The sequence below is a fragment of the Aplidium turbinatum genome, chromosome 8 (assembly GCF_918807975.1).
Source record: "Aplidium turbinatum chromosome 8, kaAplTurb1.1, whole genome shotgun sequence".
NCBI classification, from domain to species: domain Eukaryota; kingdom Metazoa; phylum Chordata; class Ascidiacea; order Aplousobranchia; family Polyclinidae; genus Aplidium; species Aplidium turbinatum.
This window is the reverse complement of record NC_137479.1, coordinates 5,931,671-5,958,897: the sequence shown is the minus strand read 5'-3', so window position 1 is coordinate 5,958,897 and position 27,227 is coordinate 5,931,671. Positions and strand designations below refer to the sequence as shown.

Below are 27,227 nucleotides of genomic sequence, written 5' to 3'. Positions count from 1 at the left end.
TAAGCTGTTAAAGTTAAAACAAGTATTACAAATAAGTTACAAACGTGCAGCCTGAGAACACTTCATAGCCACAGGTGATAATAAATTTCTCAAAAGTGGTTTGGTTTGTAAACATAAAACCAAGTTAATAACCGAATAGTTTCTAACATAGTCTTTCCAAAAATCTGTGCTTCAAATCAATTGCTCGCCTAGCTGGCTTTCTACTGTAAAAAACTGTTATAGAATTTGTAATATTTCCCTAGGCCACTCTAATCTAAGCGTCCTTCGCCTGCGAGGTGCAAACGAGACTGGCCTAACAGCCCACGTCGCCACTCTTCAAAAAGGCACCACTAGGCAGGAAGTAGTCGTGTGTCAATGAAGCAACAGCACAACCCTTTCCCAAATAGAAATAAACTGACGTGTATCAGCAAGCAAATCTGCTATTTATTGATACAACGTCTGACGTCGTTGAAGTAACGTCAGATTAGCAGAACTGAATGGCTGGGAAAAAGTCGGTCCATACCTCTATCGGTCAATATGTCACAACGAAAAGGTCGCACAGGCTAACAATAACGCGTAAACAACAAGGAGCACACATCTCACTAAGCAGCCACTCAAAAACTGACCATACTTCCTGGAGGTTGATGCCTTGCCAGATGGCAATCACGTTCACAACTTCCCTTCCAAAGAGGTGGAAGCACAAACGATCAGTGAGTGTTAGTGAGCAGCTAATGGCGGTACGTGTGATCAACACTGCTTGGATATGATTGTGGCATTTTTATTTGTCATTGAGGAAAATTACTTTGAGGCTAAGTTGGGCACGTTACGAGTGGCAGGCGATTAAAATAATTAATGAAAGCATTTCAGCCAGTTCGGCTAAATCGTTCATTTTCAATTAAGATAGAATCACGCTCCAGTGTTGACAGCCAAGTCGGACAAGAGCTGTTAGACAGTCATGCATATGATATCTTGGTTTAATATTTTAATGTCATGAAAACATGGTAAGCTTCTGGTACAGAAAGTCCAGTTTGCCATGACCTGAGTTTCGTTGTTAATGCATGGCACTAGTTCATTACATTTTATCCGGCTTATATTACAGCGGGTCAACTGTGCGTACTGTACACGTAGTTTTATTCACAATGAAGTTAATGCAACATGGTTAACGTTATTAAAGCAACGCATGCTTCAAGTTCAAGCAGACTAGATCACTTTTCTAAATTAGCACTAGAAAAAAATCACCAACCTTGGATCCCAGCAGCAAAATTTTCCATTTTTTGATCATTTTAACGTAACTAGCTATATAAACATGGAAAATTTTGCTAGCTGGGATACTACATTACTAAAAATATCTACATATATATAATATACAAACTGGCGAAGTGGTTTACAGAAAAAATCCAAAGGACAAACAAAAATGTTTGCTTAGCAATCGATGTTGGGGAATTTTGTTTTCGCAAACTACCACAAAATTCTCAAACGACACGCATCACATTACAGCGGGTCCACTGTGCAGTGTGCATCATTGCTTAGGGTTGTTAGTTAAATTCTGCCAGAGACTGTTTAGCTTAGCAAACTAAAACAATCTGTTGAAAATTTAGAAGAACTTCCTTATTTTTAACACAACAACACTCGAAGATAATGCTGTTTCAGTTATACATATAATCAAGAAACACACAACTTCGTACGACTGGCCTCAAGGTATCGACTTGCTCAACGAGCTATACAGGCTTCATACAATAGGCAATGATAAGTTGCAACCTAACTGAACTTGTCAAAATATGTGTTGCAACTTAATGTGACGAACATGACACGTTTATTCGTTGTGTTCTGCTGCGGAAGTCAGGTGGTTGGTTGTTGTGACGCACTGACTAAAAATTAACAAAAGCAATGTCCTGCACCTTTACATTGGTTTAACATTCAGCGACTACAAACAATCTTGACAGATTTTATACGGAGCAGGTCAAGCTGCCAATCATTTGGCAAGTGTGACGACATTCATCTCATACAAATTATTTTATAATGTCACTTGCAGATTCGCCAGCACGTTCCGTACATAGCTCGTGACGTGTCAAAACCCATTACGAGATACGCCAACATCCAACCCGTGAAAGCAGCCAACTTACGTGAAAAATACGTCTAGCCACGCGAAATTGACGTCAGAAGAGTCGAGGCTACTTGCACAATAGCTGATATTACTTTGATTAATATATCCACATCAGACAACGTCTTCCTTATTGCATGTAAATTAGACGACTAAAATACATGGTGACGTCATTTCAAATACAGCGGTTCGTTAATTACAGTCACCTACTGCCACCGCGTGGTTGAACAAAACAATGTGGAGCTCTCGAGGCGTAGCAGATACGAGGCTGATTGAAAATACAAAACGAGGATCCAAAACACAATTTACAGTTTTGTGACAGCAAAACTTCATATCCAGCTGTAACCTTTTTTCCTTGTCTAGATTTTAGAAATCCTAGAATCTTTATAGGAGCCCAAAAAGTTTGAAGCAATCTTTTTATGTGTGAATTAAAACGATTAAATTTTGTGCTGTTGCTTAGTTTTGGACGTTGGGTCAGAATCATTGCAGAACATTTTTGAAAAAAACAAATCCGAAGTTTGGAACTATCTTAGACAACTGTTTTAACCAGTTGATAAGTTTGAATTATTTATCCTTGAAGTTTTAACTAATTGCTGAATTTTCAATTACTGGGCTATTGTACAATTGCAGCAACATGAGAAAAACAAAATCTTGCAAACTTTGTCTGAAAAAACACGTCTATATTTGTCCAGGAATGAAACCCTCCAGCTCGCCAAGTCACTGTCAAAGTGACGTGAAGTGATTTCTTACGCAGAAAACGGGATTAGAGGACATAAAGTTAGGCAGAATAATTCAATCTCTCAAAATAACACGCTTTCAAACAACTGAGAAGGTTAAACAAAAGTTGAAATTACTTTGCGGTTTTGGAATAAAAGGCATCCAGGTAAACTGCAAAAGACATCAATGCTCTTTATTGGAACAATCCAGCCATATTATAAATGAATTGAATTTAAAACCAATGATTAAGCACGTAAATGTGTTATTAAAGTCATTCAAACTCATAGCTTTGAGCAAATCGATTTACATTTTTTTAAGTTCAGATATTTTTAAAATCAACATAACTGATAATTACATTATTTAACAACTTCATTATGACGAATAGCCGGCAAATTGCGGTATTAGTCAGCAGGTTAAAGGTAACTGTGGGCTGTCGAAACTAAATTACTTCAAATACACGCCAAATGACAATATTTCAACCTTACCATTAATCACAACTGTCATCGCTTTTCGATGCACATCGCAGTTTACACATTAGTAAAGCAACACAAAAGCTACATACACCTCTGATAGCTGAGTGTATTTTAGCGCTGCATATGGAGTCATGGCAACTCGGATCATAAAGATGCAAAGAACATGCAAGAATTACAAGAAACTGAAGTATGATTTGCACCATGTCAAGCTCAAAGCAAAAGAGGATGTGTAGTTGCTCGATTATCAAAACTGGTCATTTTTACGTTGATACAAAGTCTGCAGACGTTGAATCAATGTAATAAGGATAGATTTTGCTCGCTGGCTTGCTTGTCAATTTCAAGTTAAGCCAACAAGCCAGTCACACCTCACATAATGCATTGATTATACTCAAGCTCACAAGAAAATCTCTAAATCATATTTCGTTTCCAACTTTCTGAAACCTCAACTCACACATCAAGGATATCATATTGACATTATTTAAACATTTCAAGACCACATATCAACGTAACGTTCGATGACCGTCTCAACTGCAATTTGCAACTGCAGCTGGAAGACTACTACCTTGCTAATGAGTTTCTAGCTGGAGCGAGACAAATTAGCATGGTCACGCTAATTTGAAAATATTAGCCAACGTTGTAACAGCGTAGACAAGCCAGCAAGTGATAATGCTACATCGGTGAAGGACCTGATTTCTTAGTGATCAAACGCTTAACAAATTCTGTTTAACTTGCAAATTTTTTAAACCATTTGGAGGTCATGATCCATATCATGTGTTCGCAACACAGCGGATAGAAAATAGCAATATAAGCATTAAGTTAATTAAACCAACTCAAATAAAGATAGGAAAGTATTGACCAATTCAGACTGTCATGACAATGACTTGCATGCAACAAGTTCTCCTACCTTAGACACAAGAGGGGAATTGAGGTTCTTTGGACTTAAAGGAGTAGCTCCAATATCTTGGTCTTCTGAGAGTTGTTTTCTGTAGGCTTGTCTCTTTGTCTCCGCTTCTGCTCGGCGTCTCTCCCTCTCCTCTCTCTCAACACGCAGTTGTTCCTTCACAACCAAAACCAGATTTTTCAAAGTGTTTGCTGGTATATTAAAGCATGGCGACTTTTATGCACAGACCATGCCAACGCGCAGCTTCAAAATTGACTGGAGGCCGATCAGTTAGCAGCAAAAATCACTAATATACGTTGATAATTTGAGTAGTAGTTAATATTATAGTCTTTGTGTATCTTTTGGGTAATTTTGAGCTACTTTTGTGCCTTTGTTACAGTAAAAACACTGGACTAGATTATTATTGGCACTTTTGTTGGAAATCCGAAAAGCGTCTGGCAACACTGAAACTAGGGAAGATTTGATATTTTCTAATGTAAAATTAGGAGTTTTGCAGTGATTTGAGATTCAATGATCACACTTTGGCAATTTCAATTCTCAAAACTATCATTTCAAAGGGATATAAAGTAAATCTAGCTTAGATTTCAAAACCGAAACTACATCGGCTTCCAGTTTGCATGGCCTGTGTAATATCGCTATGGTCTGTACATAAACAACAACTCAACAACTGTTTTATATCAAATTGCAATTTTGATATAAAAATGCAATTTTGGACTAAAACTGACAAACTTTGCGCTAACGAAGGAAAACCACGAAAAAACAAGTAGTAGACAGATGAAACGAAGTTGTGTCTTGCCAAGATACAGTCGTATGCTTTGAGTAAGTGTCGAATCCACGTCTTTTCGAATTTGCATGCAGTCTAACCAATTGACCAAGAATCGGACAAAACCAGATATCATATAAGTAGGTTGATCAATGATCAGTGTGTTGACCAGTTCTTCGTTTTGTGTGAGCAATAAAGAACGAATGCAGATTTACGTGAATCATCTTTTCCGGAATCTCGAAAACATACAAAGTCTATGCATCACAAATATTTTTTAAAGAGCGCTCAATACCAAACTAAAAGTCAAGCAGAATGGATTAACGCAAATATAGTTGCAATTTCCCAAAAACACCTTTAACAGTTTGCTTTGCCTATGGCGAGATCTTCAGAATGAGCTTATTCAAACAGAATTTTATTTACGTTTGAGTTGTGCAGACCTGGAGTATGATTGACAAGATAAAGACCATGGATAGAGTAAAAGCATACGCGATGCTTCAGGCTACGGCCGTGTGACGTACATACAGAAGATTAAACAATAAATACCATTAATACTACAAAAAGTGCTCAATGCCAAGCAAAAGGCTAAACAGAGCGAATTAAATCAAATATAGTTATTAATATCTAAACCCTTGACAGCCTGTTTCACCTAAAAGGAGGATCATCAGAAGGTATTTATTCAAATAGAATATTAATTATATATATTCTATTTGAATAAGGACCTTCTGATGATCCTCCTTTTAGGGTGAAACAGGCTGTCAAGGATTTAGAGACTGAAGAAGATTAACATATTCTCACATAATCTGTTTTACAAATATCCCAAAGTTGTGGGATATACATAAAGCATCAACCACAACTTGGACACAAAGCCGTGTAAGCATGATAAGAGTGCAATCTCGTCAGTCCCAGATTGCATATCTCGCTGTTTCGTTTTGTTTTGAAACAAACGTCACTCTTATAATATCATCGTTCGATTGTAATCTAATTAGAACAAACAAGCCTTGAGTTAGTGAGCAACTACAGTAGAATTGTAACAATATTTCTCTACCTGGTACTCTGCTTCACGCTTCGCTGCTTCCTCTTTCTCTCTTTCCTCCTCTTCTCTTTGTTTTTGCTCTCGTATTTTCTAAAAAAGAGATAGTTTGAGTTTGTGACATAAAATTGAGACAAAAATAACGTTCATAGTAAAAAAAGATCAATGTTTGTAAGTGATGCAATTTGATGAGTTGCTTGGGACACTTTGAAACCAATATACCGGTGGCTTCAATCGTTGCTTCAATCTAAACAGCAAATTTCCCATAGAGAAGCCCAAAATAAAATACTAAACTTTTAGGGAGAAGTAATTTCACAACACCACAAACAGATAAAACTACTAATTAATAGGGTTGAAAAACATTATTCAAAAAAATAAATATATATATTAAAAACTAACAAACAGACTAAATTCAAGCATTGGTGCAACCATTGCGAAAAAAATCAAATGCATCTGAAAAAATCTTAAGAAAATTGTGTTTCATGCTCAAGCTAACTTTTCTAAGGATAAAGTCATCATCTCAAGGACACTCACTCTCTTCTCTTCTAGCTCCTTCAACTTTGCCTTGTGCTCCTCTTCATTGTAGCCGTCATCAACACTCGCATATTTCTTCTGAGATGATCGTTCGCGCTTCAGCTTGAGTTCCTGTAAGTTGCAATCACACTATGACAACACATTCTAAATATATCGGAAGAACATTGCTGGCAGAGTTGCCGTTGCGTATATTTGCAACCGGGGAGCCAGTTTGGGGAAGGGAAAGATTCGAAAATCAAAATACAGTTATACAGAAAAAGCTTTACGAAAACAAATTTCCAGCGCAACACCTCTATTTATTTGTTGACAATTTTTGGAAGATGTGCGTAAATAATGTTAGAGTACGCCAGAATGGATGATGATTTGCATTGATTGATTAAACTAACAACAAGAGCAGCAGCGGAGCTACTAAATCAGTGATTCCCAACCTTTTCTATCCTGTGGACCCTTTTCAGTCGATCTTCAAATCTAAATTCCTCTCCTACAAATTTAGTTTGTTAAAAACTCGTTTGTAAACATTAATAGTTTAATCTAAGTCTTAAAAGAGAAACTAAACTCTCACTAGTAATAAGCTCTTTATCCTCTAATATTCCTCTTCATGATAAAATAATAATTAATGATAAACTTAGCTGAAAAATATTTTATTTAAAGAATAGATTCAAAATATAAGAGTAAGTTAACAGTCAGTGTGAAGCTTGTGATTGCTTCGTCTCGACAACGCATGAATGCGTAGAAAATATCATTCTCCACGTCTATAACCTGTCTCTTTGTTTTGTTTTCAAGAGTTGAAAAACCTGATTCACAAAGATAAGTGGAAGCAAACAGAAGGATACTTCGAACAGCTTTCTCTGCCACTTTGGGATAGAAATACACATTAACGGCCAAATTCGGTGATTGATTTTTCCCTGAATAACGTAATGAAATAGACTCAACCTTAATCTGCCCATCAAACACCAACTTGTCCAGCTATCAAGTAAACCCATATTCTCACGGCTGCTTAAACTAGCAGTATGTTGTAATGTATGAAAAAATTAAATCTTTCACATTGCAAGTTAGAGCACTGTCTATAATATCTTGATGGCATGAAAGCAACTCCTCTCCTACTGAAAGCAAGTAACTTTATGTGGTCGTCCCCACAGACCACAAGTATCAACTTTGGGAAACTAAACTTGCTACAACTGTCGCTATAACATATTACGCGTAAGAACAACCATTGGAATGGCACTCCCAGACCAAGAGCAGCGACCTTATCAGGGCGAACAGCACCAGCTCCAGCTGTTGTAGGTCACCAAAGTGGCCACTCTCCAACTAAATGTTGAAGACATCACCAACGCTAAATTTGACGTCATCACCCAACAAGGATACAGCGGTGATCAATGATCATGATCCAGAAAACCCGTTGTTTAACCCCGGGGAAGCTTAAGATCCAAAAAAAGCTATCTAAAATTCTTGCGTGTGGTTACTCGCTTTCCCAAACAGGCTGTAATTATGACAGTGCGTAGTATCAGTGACCTCACAGATGCTTTGTTTATTCTTTTCATTACCTAAACATTGATACGCCCACCTTTTGAGTGAGAGATGTGAAGTGGCAAAGGTTTAATTAGTGTGTGAAAACCTGTTGATTCAAAAATAATTTGAACACGCTCTAAAGGTCTAGTCTAGGCCAACTTACTAGACTTAAAAAAGCTTTACAATTTAAAACCAAATTCCCCCCTGTAAAATACAGAACCCCCTCCCTCCGGTTGGGAACCACTGTACTAAACTGCAGGCATTGCGAAATATCTAAAGTGAAAAATTTACGGAAAACAAACAGTATATATTAGACATTATTTATAAAAACCTTTTCAATAAAGATTTATTGAACCTTTTCAATAAAGATTTATTGAAAAGAAGTTTGCATAAAAGACGCACTTCAAACGATACATACTCAAGTATATAGTTACCCAATTATCCTATGGAGATACTGGACATCAACTATCACAAACTTACTATCAGTAGAGTAGGGGTTAACTTAGGAAAAGTTTTCAATTACCGCAACCCAGCTAGCCCATCAATCGTTTTTTACGTTTATTCAACATCTACAGACGTTCAATTAGTGTAAAAAGCGATTGGTTACTGACTGAGAAGTTTACTTATCAGCAGAAGAAAACAGAGAAGAAGTGGAAAGTTTGTTTGCAGCAAACAGAAAGGCAGTTTGATGTCAAGAAAGTAAAAGAAGACTCTGAAACACAACATAACATTCGGTTAGATGTCACATATTATCAAATCTAACCAACATCAATTGTTGTTCAATACAGCCTTGTGAGTGGCTACAAAGTGAACAACACTTCAGTACATTGTAGTAGAAATGTAGAAATGACGGATTTTGTTTTCTGGGGAGGCATTTCTAGCTAATCAACTTTCACAGACGTCACAACTTGTAAAACACAGATTGAACTTTAGAGTAGCGTTGCTTCAAAAGGCAAACTGTTCTCAATACATTTGCATTCCAGCAGGCAGAAAGTTTCTCCTTTTACATCGTTTCAACGTTATCAAACTCTTCTAGCAGAGGTTGGCAAAGTGAAGGCACGCACCAAAGGTTTTCTTTACAGATGTTTACTTTTTGTAAACTCCTCAAGTTAATATGCTCGAGGTAATGTTGTTTAACATTGTATCGTCGGCATGGTTCAATGTTGAGGCTCAAACTGCGGTAGCCGACTGTTCTGTATCCTTTTATGGACTGCAGCATACTTCGCATACCAAGATACTCTTATCTGAGCTTAAGATCGACCATAGAAGCTCAATGGGCTGTTTGTAGCTATAACCTCGACAAGATAAAAAAGTGATGTGCAACGTACTACCCAGACAACACAATCCGTCATTTTTACATTGATTCAACGTCTGCAGACGTTGAATCAATGTAAAAATGACGGATTTTGCTCTCTGGGTAAGGTGTTATAAGCAAAAGCATACACATGCATCGTACTTTTGGTATCAACTTTTCCAGATTAGGTTTATTGCTGAAGCTGGTTGTGATAACCCAGCCAGCAAAATAGACTTTTTTACTATTGATTCAACGTCTGCAATGTTGAAAATGGTCTACCTCGCAAGCTGGGAGCACATGGCTTCCAGTAAAACACAATTATTGGTCTGTCGAGTAAAATGAAGAAATACAATGGATTTTTTGCCTGTAGAATGTGATGCTTTGTTGAATCACACGGGGTATTGACACAACTTTACAGCAACGTTGTAATAGTTTTATGGCACTCAAATATACTCGAGCTTGTGCAAAGGAATTCAGGTCACACCCTTTCATCTGTTTGCCATACACTAACACCAAATATTTACAGCAAACCATTATTACATTATACCGTACACAAGCCAATGCATAGACCTTTATAAACGACTAATCGCCAAGTAAGTGAGCATGAAAGATTTGGAAGAAACAGACAGTTGTGGCAAAACTACCGTTTGTAAAAAAATCAAAAACCGTGATAGCCCAGGTACCAGCTGGCAGGCTGACACTCGTGAAAAGGAAGAAACGAGTGATTTAATTTAAGATTCAGCAAATTATGAAAAAAAAAAATTTTTTATCGCCATAAGTAATCATGGGTGGTGCGTAGATAATGACGAGAGAACAAAATAAAATCGCCAGGTTCGAATCTTAAATCTCAAGTTGCAGTAGGCCCACCGGAAAAGTTCAGTAATAATAATGCGCGTGTTATATTGACATCGTTGATACTATTGCTCCATCTTGAGACTATGCTACAGTAAACTATCTTCTACACTTCAAGACATGTTTGGAATAACGACCAGTGCCCAAGATAATTATAATCAACTCAAATTCTGCTTCCAGATCTTCAAGCAAACAACTTGATTTTACAAAATTGCAACAATGGCAATGTAGGCAATTTTAAGCGTATCGATCGGGTTGACCCACTTTGTTTGCGAGAGTACAGCAACAACGGCAGAATACAACAACTCAGACAGAAAAATCCGTAATTTTTACATTAATTCAACCTATGCAGACGTCGAATCAACGTAAAAATGACGGATTTTGCTGCCCAGGGTTGATGTGGTACACTTACAGTGAGTTTTTGCTTCACTTCGTCGGTGTCGTCATCCGCCTCATATCGAGACCTATGAAGCAAAAGCACTGATTTTAAAACATTTTAATTTAATAAGAAAATGCCATAACGACCGCACTTTCAACATTGCTTTCATGAATTGGTGCGCAGCAATTGATAAGGGTTAGAATAGAATGGGGCATTGAAACCACTCTACAATGGTTTCTAATGGTGAATGACATTTCATCTCTCTGAACAGTATACTGATGATACTCTACATGTGTCATGTGTGGTTGACATTATAGACTCTTAAAGTGATGAAAGCAAATTAACAAAAACCTATCTCAAAACACTACAAACAAACTTAGTTGTATGTTGTGCAGTGGTCAAAATTATTTTTTTATTTTGCTGGAACGCAGTAATTTAGGCTAAGAAAAGCAGATATTAACATACGTAATTTTTGTTGTGGAAGCGACTGGGGGAGAGTATGCATCCTCTGCTTCTTCTTCTTCCGGTTCCGACTCAATTCGACCATTATGCTCTTCTTCAGGCTCCTCTTCCTCATCTTCTACCAATTCTTGTTCTTCTGTTGTTTCTTCTTGTTCCTCTACTTCTGGCTCTTCTACAACCTCTGGTTCTTCTTCTTCATCTTGTTCTTCTTGCTCTTCTTCTTTCGACTCCTGGTCTTCATCACTTCCATGACCATTCTAAAAAAAAAGTTTTGTTCACCAACAACATTTTCACAAAAAAAGTTTTACATAGAGTGACAAATGATATTTGCAAATAGAAAAATTGCATTTTTATAAAGACAATATTCGTAACTACGATGTCAACTAAACTTACGGTAATGTAAGTTCTACTATTTCGCATTCACTAAATGCTTGCATTTGCACAACAATCTAACTTTGGTTTTAGTGTAATTTATTAAGAATTGGTGTCGCTTTGTCGCTGTAGTAATAGCATCTTCAGCTAGCACATGTAAAAAAGCATAAGCGTCATGAACTGCAACGGTTGAAAACAACAAAAATTAAAACAGAAATAACTTTCACACGATGGTCGTACTTGAACCGGGTATTCCTGTTCAACTACTTCCGTTGTTTCCATAACCACTTGTGTGACTTCTTCTCTGTCGTTGCTGTCATCGTGTATTTCCAAAGTTTTAGTTGTCACTGTTCTGGATGTGTAGGATTCGATGGGAGATTCGCCACGTTCTTGTTCTTCTCTCTGTCTCCTAAAATAGTTTGTTTTCAAATAGTTCACATGTTTTTTTTTCGATTCAGTCTGATTTGTTGCATTTTGCAGGCTACTGGTACTGCTGACAGTTTGACTGAATTTTGCTAAAATCATATTTGCTATGTTTTACAATCCTTTCTGAGGCAACCAACCGGGTTATGCTCAATAGTGAAGGGTGGACAATAGTCGGACTCCCAAGCAGCCCACAGACTACAGCAGCAACAATCCGCAAAAAGCATCAAACGACATCATGCATTTCCATACACAACAGTTTTTCCATGGTTAGATAATATCAAAACGTGACCTTTCTCAGCTGGATATCGTGGTCACATTTATTAATAAAAACAACTTTTAAGTTGAGTACGACATTTTTCACGTTTTGTATTTCAGTTTGTCTCAAGAATTCCACAAAGTACTAATCTACAACACAGCAAAGAAAACTTGCACGTTCACACAAAATCTTCTACCAAGTTCATCATCATCATAATCCATCGTCGGTTTGTTCCCCACTAGTGGGAAGTTAACTAGGCTAATCTAATAACTTGTCACCCATAACCAAAACTGTGACATTAATTGGGAGTTATTTTTGACTGGGTAGTAGTAAGTCAAAACATAGCATTGCATAAAGATTCAACCTAGCTAAAACACCATTACATTTTACCTTCGTTCTTCTCTGCGTCTTTCTCTCTCTGCACGTTGATCCTCCTGTTCTTTAAGCTGTTGCCTACAGATAAACGATAAATGAACAATCATTACAATTGGTGAGAGAGTGATTGAACAAAGTCAGGCTGTTTCGCTTCAAAATAGAAACACAACATCTCCCAACACCTTATTTTACCTTCTGCCTGGTTCAAAATTATTGCTGGCGCTATTATACGAACCTACGTGCAGAAAATCATTTTGACAAAAGTGTAACTGGCAATTAAACCAGAGCAGATGGCAATTTATAGGCACACTGCTCCGATATAAACTTGAATATTTTTAACTACTCCAGAGCAATGCAATTAAATTATTATTAGCCTTACTCTTAAGTCAGCGACACTTAAAAGGTGAGATTTTCACCCTGCAATTAAAGATTTTCGGCGTCAGATGAAAAAAGGACACTAACTACTGCGTAAAAGATGACAAAGATTCCTTTTTAAGTACCACTGTGCATGACGACAAAAGCTCTGTTACAAACTGCTTCATTCTATAGTCAAACTCAATAAAACACAAACCTCACGGAGTACCGGTAGTTAGATAAAATCAATGTGTACGGTAATATTTTCACAAAACAGCCTGTTCTACCCTAAAAGGAGGATCATCAGAAGGTCCTTAATTAAATAGAATTTATTTATTTTATAGATTCTATTTGAATAAGGACCTTCTGATAATAATCCTCCTTTTAGGGTGAAACAGGCTGTCAAGGGTTTAGAGCAGTGGTTCCCAACCTTTTTTGGTGTCGGGGCCGAATTTCAAACTTCAGAGTACGTATGGAGCCGCATGAAAACACTCAAGTAATTATAACGAAAATTTGAAAGCATGTACCAACGAATAGCAACACTAACAAGAAAAATAACACAAATCAATTTAATGTCCAACTTGGCATTGAGCTTTAACGAGTTTGTCAAAGCGAGGCGCAATTGCAGAAGATGCAGTATGCAGTAGCTGCTTGAGATGGTCATCGGTCAACCGATTACGATATTTATTTTTGATTCTGATCATTTTGCTGAAAAGTGCTTTACATACGTAAGTTGATCCAAATACAGAGGCGTTTTTCTGGGCATTAGTTTTCAAGTTGGGATATTTTCCCTCTGGAACTCGACTCCAAAATTCAAGTAGGTCTTCACTTTGAAATAATTGTTTGAGCTTGATAGCTGACTGCATGTCTCGCAACTCCAATTGAAAATTATCAGGAGCAGTGGCCAGTGGCCACATTAACTGCAATAGGATTTGCAAACATGTTCATCATTGGCAAAAATAAATTCATTCCGTTAATGCGGCGGTTGAACTCATCAATCAAGTTACTGATAAGTCTGCTGTTTGCTTCAAATAATCCATTGGTTCGATGGTCAGATAACGTTGGGAAATGTGTTGTAACACCACTTGCAAGCTGCGTTTTCCAAAGTAGACATTACAATGGGCCATTCTACAAGGTGTAAGATGTAAAACGAAAAGTTCACTGACAGTGCAACCTCTAGGACAGTGCAGTTTGTAAACAATTTTGACAAGTCAAAAAATAATCGCCCTAATTATTATAGCCTAAATAGATTGTTTATATTTTTTGTGGGATTTTCAGGGGTCAATGAGAGCCGCAAGAAGGCTAGCTTGGAGCCGTATGCGGCTCTAAGAGCCGCGGTTGGGAATCACTGGTTTAGAGACTAATAACTATATACATTTGATTTAATTCGCTCTGCTTGGCTTTTTGCTTGGCATTGAGGATTGAGCACTTTTTGTAGTATTGTTGGTGTTTATTGTTTAATTACTACTTACTTTTACATTGGAACCTAAATATTTTCACCAGAAGGAATACGGTATATACCAATTCTTTTAATATTTTGAGCACCACACTCCTTAGATTCATTCTTTCTTAAAAAACCGATGGCAACATTGTTCTTGACCTTTGAATTCTTACCATTTGCACTCCAACTTTGGTCGTTTATTAACCAAGCTTCCTCTACAATCGCTGCTTACGGTAAACGCAAATCGAATTGTGTCACTTTACCACAGCATCCATTCGTTGTGGCAATAGCGATTTAACACAAGCTTTCGAACACAGTTTCCTAGTCATGTGCAATGACGAGTGGTTAGTGTGAACCTCACTATATTAAATTGTGCTACATTTTTTGCATTTCAGAACCGTACAAATTCACTAGCAACTGTTTCAATTAAGTGAATCTCAACAATTGCACTCCATTCTCATAACACAAAAATTAGCTAATGCAAGACAAGATTGGCAGCTATAAATGAAATTTGACGATGAAGTGATAAATTCTAAAAATTGTTTGTCATTTGAAATTACCGTAACTGCTTTTGAGGCTTGAAATAGCTTTACTGTACCGGTATGCTTACACTATGCTCTGCTGCGAATGTTTGTCAAGATATATTATATATTAAGCAACAAAATATTTACTCTGTATTCTGTAAGCATAGCTAGATTTTAACTCTTTATGACGCAAATTTAATGTTGACCTGTTAGAAAATTATTGGTACACCCGACCCACAAATTCAAAATATTTGGGGATGTATTTATTGCATTCTGTTTTGCTTTGGCAGAAGATTTCCCTCAAAGAGTACAGTAACATAAATAGCAGCATCATTATTAACTACGGTACAACGTTTATGAAACAATGTTGCTCAGAAAATATAACTGATAAAAGTCTTGTTGGGAAAAATCTCCACTACTTAGTAAAGGTCAGTCAACTACACAGCAATCACAATGAAGGTAAAGGTGGGTCCTATACTTGATTCAAGCATCGGGGGATGAGAAGATAAACTTCTCATTGTGCTAAGCCTTCGACACGAACGAGAGTAGGGTGGCCAGTTCCTTTCTCTCGGCCGCCTTTACTTCAGCAACTACGCCCACCCAATTTATTGCACCCTGGGTAGAGGTGAGCGGTGTTTGTCAACAACCAGCATAGGCCGGGAGTCGAACCAGGTTTGCATAATTGAAAAGCCAACGCCTTATCCGTTGCGCCATTCCACCGACACAATAAAGTTGAGAAAAAAATGATTAATGTCCAATTGTCCAGTGTCTACTACTTACTCCAGTTCTTCTCTTTCTTTTCTTCGTCTTTCTTCTCTTTCACGCCGGCGCCGTTGTCTTTCCTTCTCAAATTCGTCATCGTCATCAACTTCTACTCTGTGGCGAGAAGATCTGGATGCAGGTGGCTCTGTTTTCTGAACTAACCTGTGAGTATCCACATACAGTATTAACTTGTACTTGAACAGTAGCAATCAGATACTACTACAAATTATTATCTACAATGCACTGGTGGTGAGGTAATAGAGTATATACATACAATATACATACAAGAATAATCATAATTTTGCTTAGGGCTAGCTTTTTCAAAGCAGTACATGATAGCTCATACAAAAAAAATCAACTGTGTTTACAAAAATAACACAATAAAGTCTTGAATTAAATTATTGCAGCAGTGTAAGTTTTAACATACATACAGTCATAGGCGCCGACTTTTATTTTTGCACGGGGTGGCGAATACAGTAGCACAATATGGCAACCTAAACACTTTCAAACTGCATGTTTTTGTTTGATTTTTACTAAGCGTGTTTCGTAGATGCAATTGTCTTTTCACACCTGATTTGTAGCTCGATAATTTACAAAGCAACTTTAAAACAAAGCACAGGAGGTATGTCGTGAATTTGATTGTTACGTTGCTGCTCTGACTTACTGACACTGCTCTGACACAAAGTATTTTTGCGAACAGCAGCTCTGTCAATCCAACTGTTAATCAACTGGTCAAGTTATAACCGTGAAGCTTCAGCTTGATAAACATTTAAAATTAGGACGTGGTTCAATCGCTGTTGCGTCATGGTAGATCGCAAGTAGGTTAAAAATTAAAAAAAAAGATTTTTGAGGGAGGCAATGGAAAGATCGTATTTTATTGATTAATAAATCCCATTGTAAACCTAACAAATGTAACAATGACTTCTGACAAGTAACAAATAAAACGATCGCAACAACAACAAGGAAAAAACTCGTAGCCACGTGTTGCGTAATCTCACGTAGCTTGCTTGTTACGCGAGTATCATGCTTGTGACAAAAACAATCATTTTCTTCGCAATACTGTATTGGTTACCCTCTTGCTTTACGTTGACTTGAAGCGAAAACCAATGATCAAAAAAAGATTTAAACGTCCGTTCAAATTACATTTATTTGCAGTAAGTAATGTAACCAAAACGGGGTGGCTGCCACCCCGCCACAACGGTTATGGGGTGGCGTGGCCACCCCGTAACCCCGTAAGTCGGCGCCAGTGCATACAGTATATACCAGAAGTCAGTTGAATTAAAAATCTACCTAAAAATTTGGAGGAAAGTACCACTATGATTGCAAAAGTAATCACAAAGAACTGACCGATCTGCTTCTTCCAATAATTCCTGTCGCTTCTTTCGTCGCATCTCTCGTCTTTGCTCCCAAGAAATTGAGTCATCCATAACATCAGCCATCCTGTACACTAATTTACTAGTATGCAATCTTTATATAAACTTAATGTGCAAAAAAGCCAGCTACAATGATAAGTTTGCAGATGTTGAAGATTAATCCCGAGAAATAAAACAAAAACATTTTGATTAATTTGAGTTATTGTTGTTTACAGTGGGTACAAAATAGAGTTTCTTTATATAGCGTTCTTTGAACAACTATTTTTTGCTTGGTTTTGTAATGAAATTGACCATTATGATCCCTGTGCAATACTAAAACAATCAGAAAATAAATAAAGTTACTTAAAACATGTTTTGCAACGCTTGAAAAATTCCCTACTATGAAAATATTTGTATATTCAATATAAACAAATATGTATACTATATATATATGTACTTATTCGAGCATAAGATGCAGAATTTTATATCAAAGATTCACTCATAATGTTGGGATGCTATCTATATATACACAAATTAGAGATGTACCGATACCAATATTTTGGCCGATACCGATCCCGATACCGATATCACTTTTTTAGGCCGATACCGATACTGATACCGATATTTTGGCCGATACTTTGGTGTTACAAAAAGAAGCAATTTTGGTATTTGCAAGGAATTATATCAAATGCTAAGTTTTACCTTATTTGCATAAAACTATTAAAAAAGCTTTCAATTGGCATAATTTATTAAAGATTCAAGAATCCAATCTCAACCGCATTGTTGTGTCATAATACTAGTGGGTTTCAGTAATGAAAGGCCACCATAATTGAGGACTGGGGTATAAGGAAAGAAACATTACATCATAATTGGGGTTTCTGAAAAATTAATAAAGTGTTTGCACAAACTCTCCAAATAGGCCATCATAATTGATAATAAGATGTAAAATGTAAACCAAGTGATTTGTGTAGTCGTACAAAAACTATTCAACAAGTAATGTGCAACCTAATGGCGCTTGCCGTTCGGTTGAAAGGCTTTTGCTAGGCCAAGACTACCCAGGTAGCAAAAATGTATACTTTTGCATCGTTTTTACGTTGCTAAACGTTTAAAAAATCCGTGTAACTTGGTTGTTTTTAGTAAGCTGGTTCTATCAGTTTGTGATTAAATTTCCACCTTTCGTTGTAATAAACCCACCAAGCTTAAACAATGTCACGGCAGAATAAGTAGGCTATGCTTAAAATGAAAGCAAACTAAGAATCCTCACTAAACTAATCCAAATGGTCTTGTTGCGCCTAAAATGACCAAGGCCTATGAGAGGGGCGTACGGAAGGTACGGCGTACCCTTGACGGCCCAAGCCTGTGTTTGTTGGGAGGGCCCGAAATTGTGGTTTTATAGTTTACACACAAAAATGTTTGGCTAAAACCATCCTAAACGACTGATTTCAAGCAATAAAGTTGTTATTCTTTAGTCCTGGGGGGCCCGTAATCTGGCAAAAGGGCCCAGAAAGGTAATCGAGTGCTTTGCAAGCAAATTATGGGCCCAAAGTGGTAATTTAATGCTTTACGTGCAAAATGTTCTGTTAAAATCACCCTAAATTAAATCATAAAAGTTAGTTATTCTGCTGTCCGGGCGTACACTAGCCATTTCAATTCTTGTCGATGTCAATTCTTGCTACAAAACGGCTGCCGAGAAACATATAGTTGATTGGATGGTCTAAATGGCTAGCATGGAAGCTACACCGTTATGGGTAGCGAATCGCAACAGCTCGCTGTAGTGAGTGCTCAGCCTTGTGCTGATAGCCGGGAAGAACGCTCCTTTCTTCACAATGAGGTTGTCATCTTAGGCGCAACAAGACCATTTATTGATTAGTTTAGTGAAGATTTGTAGTCCCATTGCTTTCATTTTGAGCCTACTTACTCTGCCATGACATTGTTTAAGCTTGGTGAGATCATTACAACGAAAAGTGGAAATTAAATTACAAACTGATAAAACCAGCTTACTAAAAACAACCAAGTTCCATGTTTTTTTTAAACGTTTAGCAACGTCAAAACGATGCAAAAGTATACTTTTTTGCTACCTGGCTAGTCTTGGCCTGGTTTTATCCTCTGCTGAGAGTAAAAAAGAAACACAAAGAAAAGAATGATAAATATTGGAGAAATTGAGTCTCCTTCACAACTTAAGAATCGAACAACGCAAAACTGCTGAAACAAAACGTTTTGTTTGAGTGAAAGAATCACTGTAAGCAAACAATGCCAAAAGGTGCGCGCATGAAGTCATGGGAGTGTGAGGTATCAAAAATTTGAACAGGTTGTTATTTTTCTACATCAATGTGGTGTTAGTTACTACTTTAAAAAATTTATGTAATATCTTTGCTTCTGCAGAAAATCCGCAGCAAACGCCTTTTTTACATGTTTAGTATCGGCCACAGTATCGGCCAAATTTTGCCGATACCGATGCCGATACCGATACTTAAAAAATGGCCGATATCACCGATACCGATGCCGATACCGATATATCGGTACATCTCTAACACAAATAATATGAAAGTGCAACTTAGAAATGTACTACTTTGCCAGGTCTGGGTTATGGATATGGGATATACTCAAGTCTGGGTTTTTTTTCGGTCAGTTATGCATTGACCGATTTTTTAGCAAAATGTCCGAAATAATATATAATCAATTCAGTCAAAATGTCAAAGGTTTGAGTTTCACTGATGGACGTTGAAGAAATGTTTGTCTGTTCTAACTTAATTCTCAGATGAAACACTACAACGTTTCTCAGCGAAACTTAATCTTGTAGCTATAGTCAGGAAGTGAAAATTTTGGTTTGTATCAGCTACTTGAAAGGAAATATTTTCATCAGAAAAAATGACCAAAATAAATAAAAAAATGACCGAATTTTTTTAAGTCATTTCGAACAAATGACCAAAAAGTCTCAGCGAAAAAAAAACCCAGACTCAAGTAAATATGGTAGTAAATTAATGAATCTGTGCATAAATATCATGGACTGAAAAATCTATATAGAAAATCATCCAATGCTTTATAAATGGATCAGCCTCACTTAGAAGACCAGTCTTTGAAAATAATGTATATCTTATCCTGAACCACTTTGCACCACAGAGTTACCCAATGCCCTTATGTACTCTGAACATTACCAATTACCATCTTACCAGGACACCTGACTAGTGCTATCCCAATCCCATATAGAGTATCCCAAGGGTTTTGAAACTTCTTTGGACTACGACACACCAAAAGATTTCAGAAACTATCCGGCACAAAAACTTACCATATCATTAACAGTCCTCGAAATTAGCGGCGGCACACGGCAATTGCCGTGGTAAATGCCGCCGCGAACGTCATAATGGCCATTCTGCTACGGCAATGAAAATGCCGTCGCAAAATGAGCATTTAATTTGGACAAAAATTGTTCAAAATTTCTTCCTGTTTGATTTACTCGCACCGTGAGTTCAATCAGCAGAAACATCGCACCAAGACCTCACCTCGGACTATTTTACTTGCTGTGTATACTCACACAGTCTTCAAAATTAGCATATTTTTACTTCGCAAAAACGTTGAAGAGGCCAAACGGCAAAAGTTGAAATTGCCTCGGCAATTGCAGTGAACGTTTATTACAAAAAAATAGTACCAAAACATGCAAAACGAGAAGAGAAAAAAATAATCGAATAGTCTATCACGACCGCACTGTTTGATTTGTTGTGATGTAATAATACCAAAAGTAGTGATAAAGCGATCAACACAACATGCACGCTGTTACGGTGATTCACGTTATAACTCATTGGGGGAGAAAAGTAAGTTAATTTTGGGTTGATTCAACGTTCGAGTCAGCACAAATCGATTTAATTTTCCCAGCGAGTTATATCACGTAACAACAATGCCCAATAAGATATTTACGTTTGTTTTGCATGAATTCGACATCTAGCGACGTTAAATTATCATGAAATAACGTTATTTGCTCAATCAGGTACCGATAACAAATCAATACCTCCCTGCGAGAAGATTGCCTCAATTTACGTATACAGTACACTAACATAATTTCGGCACAATTAGGATACTGCGAGCAACACAAAGTCTGTTGGATAAAGAACTAGTCAGAATTGGAATCATCGGAGGATGAGGTTGTCGCGTCGTCACTGGAATACTTGAAGACGCAAAACTGCCCGTTCATGAACGCGCGATGCCATATGATCGGAAGCATTACTTTTCTTTACTGCCGAAAAACCATTTATCCAATTTTGTACCACTTTTTATATACGCAACAACACCGGTCAAAAATAAGCATGCGATGAACGCATAACTTTTGCGTAACAATTAAGCCAGTATTTACAAGGTTGCAAACTTTTTACAGTTCACAAAAGCATTGTCAGAGTATAAAATAGCGTGCGTGATGCTCTGGGCTACCACCGTGTGACACACGATGAAGAAGCGCATAAAATTTCTTTTGATTAAAAGCATACGGCAATTGCCGCCGCAACCCAAGGTTTGTTGATTTGGCGACGGCAATGTTTTTGCCGTCGTAGATGGAAGCTAATTTCGAGGGCTGTATCAATGTTTTTTTTCAAAATATTTCTTTCACTTAGCCTACTTTTTGATTGGAGCTTAGGGTTGTAACATTTAAAATACCAGGCTTTAGCGCACACTTGCAAGCCTCTCATGGCACACAGTTTCGAAACCCTAGGACTAGCCTACACAATCAATCATTCAACATCTGTAGGTGTGAATGCCCTTGATATTAAATACCTAGGCTACCAGTCAGCACCAGTGGATAAAAAATGCAATGAGTTTAACAAGAGGAATTTCAAATGACATGTGTTCCAGAAATCAACTTGTCATGAGTTTTTGTAAAGTGCAAACACTGTAAGTTAAGTCTAATGGATTAACAAGAGTTTAAAGTTTTCTATCTCACAAAGTTGATTTCCACAGTGCCCAATTATCATGAATACAATTGCAAGTTCATACAGGATATAGGCTACCTAGTCCTAGACTACATTGTTCGTTCATTCTTGTTGAATTAATAACCAGGCTATCACCGAGCCCTAGTAGTCAGACTACTGCCAATAAACATAGATATTTTGTAAAGTGTGGAGGCTGTTTGACTAGCTATTTTACAAAAACAGATTAAACTGTAGCCTGGGAAGTGATTGGTGTATTTTGTTGCGCGTTTCAGTAACAAGATTTAAAATGACACAGCATGCAAAAAAATCAAATTTTTACAAAGCAAATACCGTAATCAAATAAAACTCACTGCATCTAGCAAGTAAATAACAAGTGGAAGCATGTCAAACGCCATTGACATGCTTCCAATGACCAATCTTAAGGTGTCAAACAATGTCAGGATGGTCTTTGAGTCAAGCTGCATCCCTTAGCCAACTATACTGCAAAAAAAACAGTATTACAACTTTTAGCGACAGTACAATGCTAAACTGCTAGTTAACTTAGCTTATCTTCATTGCAAACCGCATCTAACCTGATGCAACAACAGCTACCTGCCTAATGCCCATCATAAAATGAATAATAAAGGCGTCGGTGTTTATGCTTCATTGAACCTGTGTGTATGGATACGGTCCATCGCTCCCATAACGTAATGTTTTTTCTGGAGCCAACTCAACCGACAACAGTAAATCCAAGTTGGAAAACTTGCATAAGCTAACTTATCAGATCATAGATTCTTTTTGAAAAAAGTGCTGAATAAGCCGCTTTTACAGTGGCAAAAACGTTATCAATTTAGGTTTTCAAACCTGGTTGAATTTATTTACTTGTCATGTTTAATCGTTGAGTTGCATCTTAAACTAAATGAAGAAATCGCTGTGTAGTTGGTTTTGAATCTTTATCCTGGCAGCTCGCATACTTGTAGAGGCTTTCAACCTCTGGCGCAGAGCCGGTTACCAAGATTGGCAGAGTGAAGTTTCCTCAGTTGTTGAAGTGTTGTTGTGTGTAAATTATTCTATCTACTAGGTGGCACTGGATCGAGAGCAGCCCTGAAATGTGTTGCTCAAGCGCACACCCCGAGAGCAGAACTAGCGCCGCTTGATCTTGAGTCGAGCGCTTGATCACTGAGCTAACCGGGCGGCAGCTTTTTATTTTCAATAACATCGAGAAACGGAATAGAAGTTAAAACACATCAGCGTCTATATACTATAGCAGGCGCGGATCTATGGGGGGGCCCAAGGGGCCGGGCCCCCCCCGAAATTTTGTGAGAAATTGTTGAATGGTTTGATATGCTTCTAAACAGCTGATATTAGTCTCACAGCGGACTTAACTTATCCCGGGGGGGGGGATTATTTTTGTTATTATTAAGGTTGAAATTATCCATCGATTAGCCTATAGGCCACATTTTAATAGCAACATTTGTTGGAGCTGGCTCAGCTGAAACCAACGCTGAGCCAAATGACGTCAGTTGAAACAATCTGAAACTTGAATCATTTTATATTTTTTACTCTTCATCATAATTTCAATCAATTACCGCAGGCTATATGTCTGCAAACATACAAATATCCAATTGGTCATGGACAGTGGACACTGCATACAGGGTTTTAAACCAGATTTCAGGTTTACTTTGCATGCTTAGCAATTTTTATTGATGAATATTTTATAGCATATCGTATATGTCGTAGTATCATTGTTCACAGTGGCGTAGCCAAGGGGGGGTGGGGGGTTACAACCCCCCCTTTGGCACGCGTGTGATGTCACGATATTGAGAATGATGCTTTCAGTCTCTATGTCTCTAAAACAAATTTTGCCTAATTTTAAGCGAAACTGCATTAAAAGAGCGAGTTTTGCCAATACCAAACATTCAAACATCTCAGTCAGGAATTAGCAACAAGAAAACATAGAAACTTAGCTTTTACCGAAAAAATACCGAAGAAAACATGATCTTATCCATTTGCTATGCCACCGGACAGCACCATTTTACTGGAATATTTATACCGGTACCCATATTTTTGTTGAAAATGCTCTCAGAATGCACCAAATTCAAAGTACTTTTTCAAAATTTTCTGGGGGAGGCCTTCCAGACCCCCCGCCGCTGGGTGTCGCCTTTGGCGAACACGCCGTCGGGCTTCGCCCTCCGGCCCTCAAAACCCCCCAAATTCCTGGCTACGCCACTGATTGTTCATATCTGTTTTATCTTTTTCTTACTTTTTATTTCATTTTCAAATTTTCTGACCCCCCCCAAAAAAAACTCCTAGATCCGCGCCTGTACTATAGCCTATACTTAATCGATCGCAGACCACTCGGCATGCGACTTTCAGCCAGTGGTGCCGAAGTTAGTTGAGGATTGGGGGAAATAAATCAACGTTTTATCAAATTTTAGACGATTTTAAACATTGGGGGGATGCATATTTTTATACACAATTTTAGTGGTACCGGCATTAAGTTTATTATAACATTCACCGGACCTCGGTAAATTAGCTGCTAACAGCATAGCATACAGATAAGAATTCATGGAGATAAAAGTGCCGCCAGTGCTCTTGTGAATGACTGCTGCAAGATTAAGAAACAAGCAAAGAAAAATTGTTAGCCTACCTCCAGCGGGATTCGAACCTATGACCTTCCAATGAATAGCGTACTTAGTTTTTTAAAAAAAGTACACTTTTTTTCTTGTCCTCTTTTTCACTAGAATCACTACGCTTAGTGCACTATAATAGTACAAAGTCACTAGTCAGGAGACTGAAAACAATCGTAAGTTAGCTACAGAAGAAGTAGGCATACCGTAGAAGAACATCTGCAAATTTCTGACAAAAATAATAACTTTTAAACACATCACAAGAACTTGTTACAACCGAACATATTGCGTCTGATGGAGTGTGCATTGAAAACTCATTAGCAATGTCATTTGTGCTGATTATCTGATGTCATTAAGCTATTTTAGTGAATGTTGCAAACAATGCTAGCATTCAACCTTTCCTGTTCCAAAGTATTTCTCAGCTAGGTTTTCAATCTACGAAGATTGGAAAACGACCTCTAACAAGCAGCAGAGCTTACCAGGCAAACTAAGAGGATCTTAATCAGCTGGAGTAGGCTATTTGAGAATAGAGAGGTTTTTCCAACTTGGACAATGCCTGGTCAGCTCTTTTAGCATCGTACAGAGATTTTGCTCCTGTTGCCTTTCTGAATGAATCAATTTGATCTCATCGATTGTCTATTCAGCTCTGGATAATTTTTGACCATTTCAGGAACTAAGCAGGTCTTTAAAATTCGTGCAAGTTCTTTCTACTATTCCGAATCGGAATTCAGGCTACTTTCAAACCGTTTGGTCAGTTCAGAGATAACTCTGTCCATAACTGATTGTGAAGTATTTTATAATGCAATTGAGTGTCTGCAGTAGCTGCCATCGAGCCTCCACTCAATCTTTCAGGGACTCTTCTATGCCGTGGTGCTGGCAAAGGCGTGATAAAATTAACAGCAAATTTGTCCGGCAGTGAAACTGCATTTTTGTAATTGTTCTCAATCTCCAAATCACAATATTTCTCTAGAGTGATTTTCAGGGTCTGAAACAGCTCTTCACAAGAGTCAATGTCAAGCTTTTCTCTTTGCAACGTGATACTGAATTGCTCTATAAGTGCCAAAGGCTTCAAAATCAGCACAAATTCTAAATATGTTTCTGCAGTTTCTTCACTACTGCAGTGCCGTGGCCTGGTCCAACTCGTCCTTAATACCTACAAGGAAGGTCCTTCATTGTCTAGCGTCAAATCCAATCCAAGACAATTTAGAACTGTGATCAAACATCAATAAAAGAGAAACAGCAATTCGAGATGCTTGCAAATAACTAATCGAAATACAACTTCATAGCAAATAAGTTTTTATAAATTAGTGGGGGGGATATATCCCCCCATCCCCTCCTACTTCGGCACCACTGCTTTCAGCTCCCCTTAAGTCAGCAAGTGAGATACACTTGCTCAGTTTAGATTTGCTTGGTCATTGCTTGTTAAACTGGTTTGGCTGACTTGTGGCATGCCAAGCTTCGGCTTGCTCAGGCTTCATTTGCCAACTTCAGCCACTTGCTGAAATGTTGCTAGTGCAGTTGTCAATTGGTCAACTGCCATTCGATAAGTTTACAACTGCTGACTTGTAGCAAGTTGTAGGAAACTCACTTCATCACTCTCGATTGGTTGTGAAATATTTATCATCTGACTAAAAAAGCTTCTTTAAAAGCACAGCCTACTTGAAGATGCTTTGAATTACTGACGCAGGCCAGGTCACTTATTCAATGAGAAAGTGAGAATCAAATTGGCCGAGTGAAGTTGTCATTTGTTGTCATTCAATCGGTGCTGCTAAATGAAAAGCAGTTCTATGCATTGCTCAAGCGCACACTCCAAAAGCCGAAACTGCGCTGCTCAATCTTGTGACTTCTTTGTGTTGTATTTTTGCAGTTTGGTGCAGTAGGATAATCGTGCCCTATGTAGCCTAATATAAATTTCCACAAAAAGAAGATAACTTTCAGCAGGGCTCTCAAAGTCAGATGTTCGTTGTAACCGCCAAAGCTAAATAAAAATCTTGAGAAAGGTAGCCTATGACTTGCCTACACAGCTCTTTCTCATTTCTTATCTTTAAATTTATAGTTTGAGAAAATCTCATCTCCAGTAGGCTAACTCAACGTTTTATCGAAACAACAGAGAAAACACAAAAGTCTGCACTGTTGATCAATAAAAAGATGGAAATGAAAACTTCATAATTGCGTAGCCTATGTGCTACACTTGGCCCTAAAAGGAATAAAACTTTTCAATATGCTCGGCTGTGATGCTAAAGTGAATTTTTGATAATGTAGGCTAAAAGAGAAATATAAAACCTTTATTGTTTCGTCTCTGAAACCATTTCAATCCCATCCCCATGCGTCTGCGTCATTTCTCATGTCAAAACTGAATGCCAATCGACATTTTTAGAGTGACAGTTCCATTAGGCAGGCTATGCTATGATAGTGGTCACAGCGGTAAACCATAATCTCTTCGTGGGAAAATTGTAACATAAGATTCCCGAATCCGTTCGTCTGTATGTAATGACCGAAAAAGAAACACTCTTTTGAAACGTCTATTCAAAATTGTATTTCTGTAAAATTAGCCACCTGGCTGTCGAAAATGGAATGCAACGCCGTACACCACTAAAACTTGTTACTACAGAACAGATTACTTGGATAAAAGACGGAAAATTTGTCCAGCTAGCAAGCAATAAGCAAAACAGTTAAATTTGCGACTCACTTTCAAGCAACAATTTTACGAATGACGAAAATAATTTTCAATATCTCAAACTCACGTACGCAGTACTGTGACGTCATAACGAAAGACATTGTCACGCAATTCAAACCGGTGTTCAAAGGTAGTGATGCAATATTTCATCAGGTCTTACGACCGATGGTGC

The 27,227-nt window shown here is 37.7% G+C and overlaps 1 protein-coding gene across 1 annotated transcript in view; it reads right to left on the bottom strand.

Moving 5' to 3' along the window:
• The window catches only part of LOC145775431 (uncharacterized), a 39,310-nt gene extending 22,311 nt beyond the window's left edge, over positions 1 to 16,999 (bottom strand). The window contains exons 1-9 of the mRNA XM_082586727.1: positions 16,852 to 16,999; positions 15,523 to 15,666; positions 12,439 to 12,501; positions 11,607 to 11,775; positions 10,998 to 11,251; positions 10,566 to 10,617; positions 6,499 to 6,609; positions 5,980 to 6,057; positions 4,175 to 4,327 (exon numbers count right to left, since the gene is read on the bottom strand). Of these exons, the coding sequence (XP_082442853.1) occupies positions 4,175 to 4,327; positions 5,980 to 6,057; positions 6,499 to 6,609; positions 10,566 to 10,617; positions 10,998 to 11,251; positions 11,607 to 11,775; positions 12,439 to 12,501; positions 15,523 to 15,666; positions 16,852 to 16,943 (1,116 nt within the window). The 5' untranslated portion in view covers positions 16,944 to 16,999. The remainder of the gene's footprint in view (positions 1 to 4,174; positions 4,328 to 5,979; positions 6,058 to 6,498; positions 6,610 to 10,565; positions 10,618 to 10,997; positions 11,252 to 11,606; positions 11,776 to 12,438; positions 12,502 to 15,522; positions 15,667 to 16,851) is intronic.
• Positions 17,000 to 27,227: the final 10,228 nt, after the last annotated feature.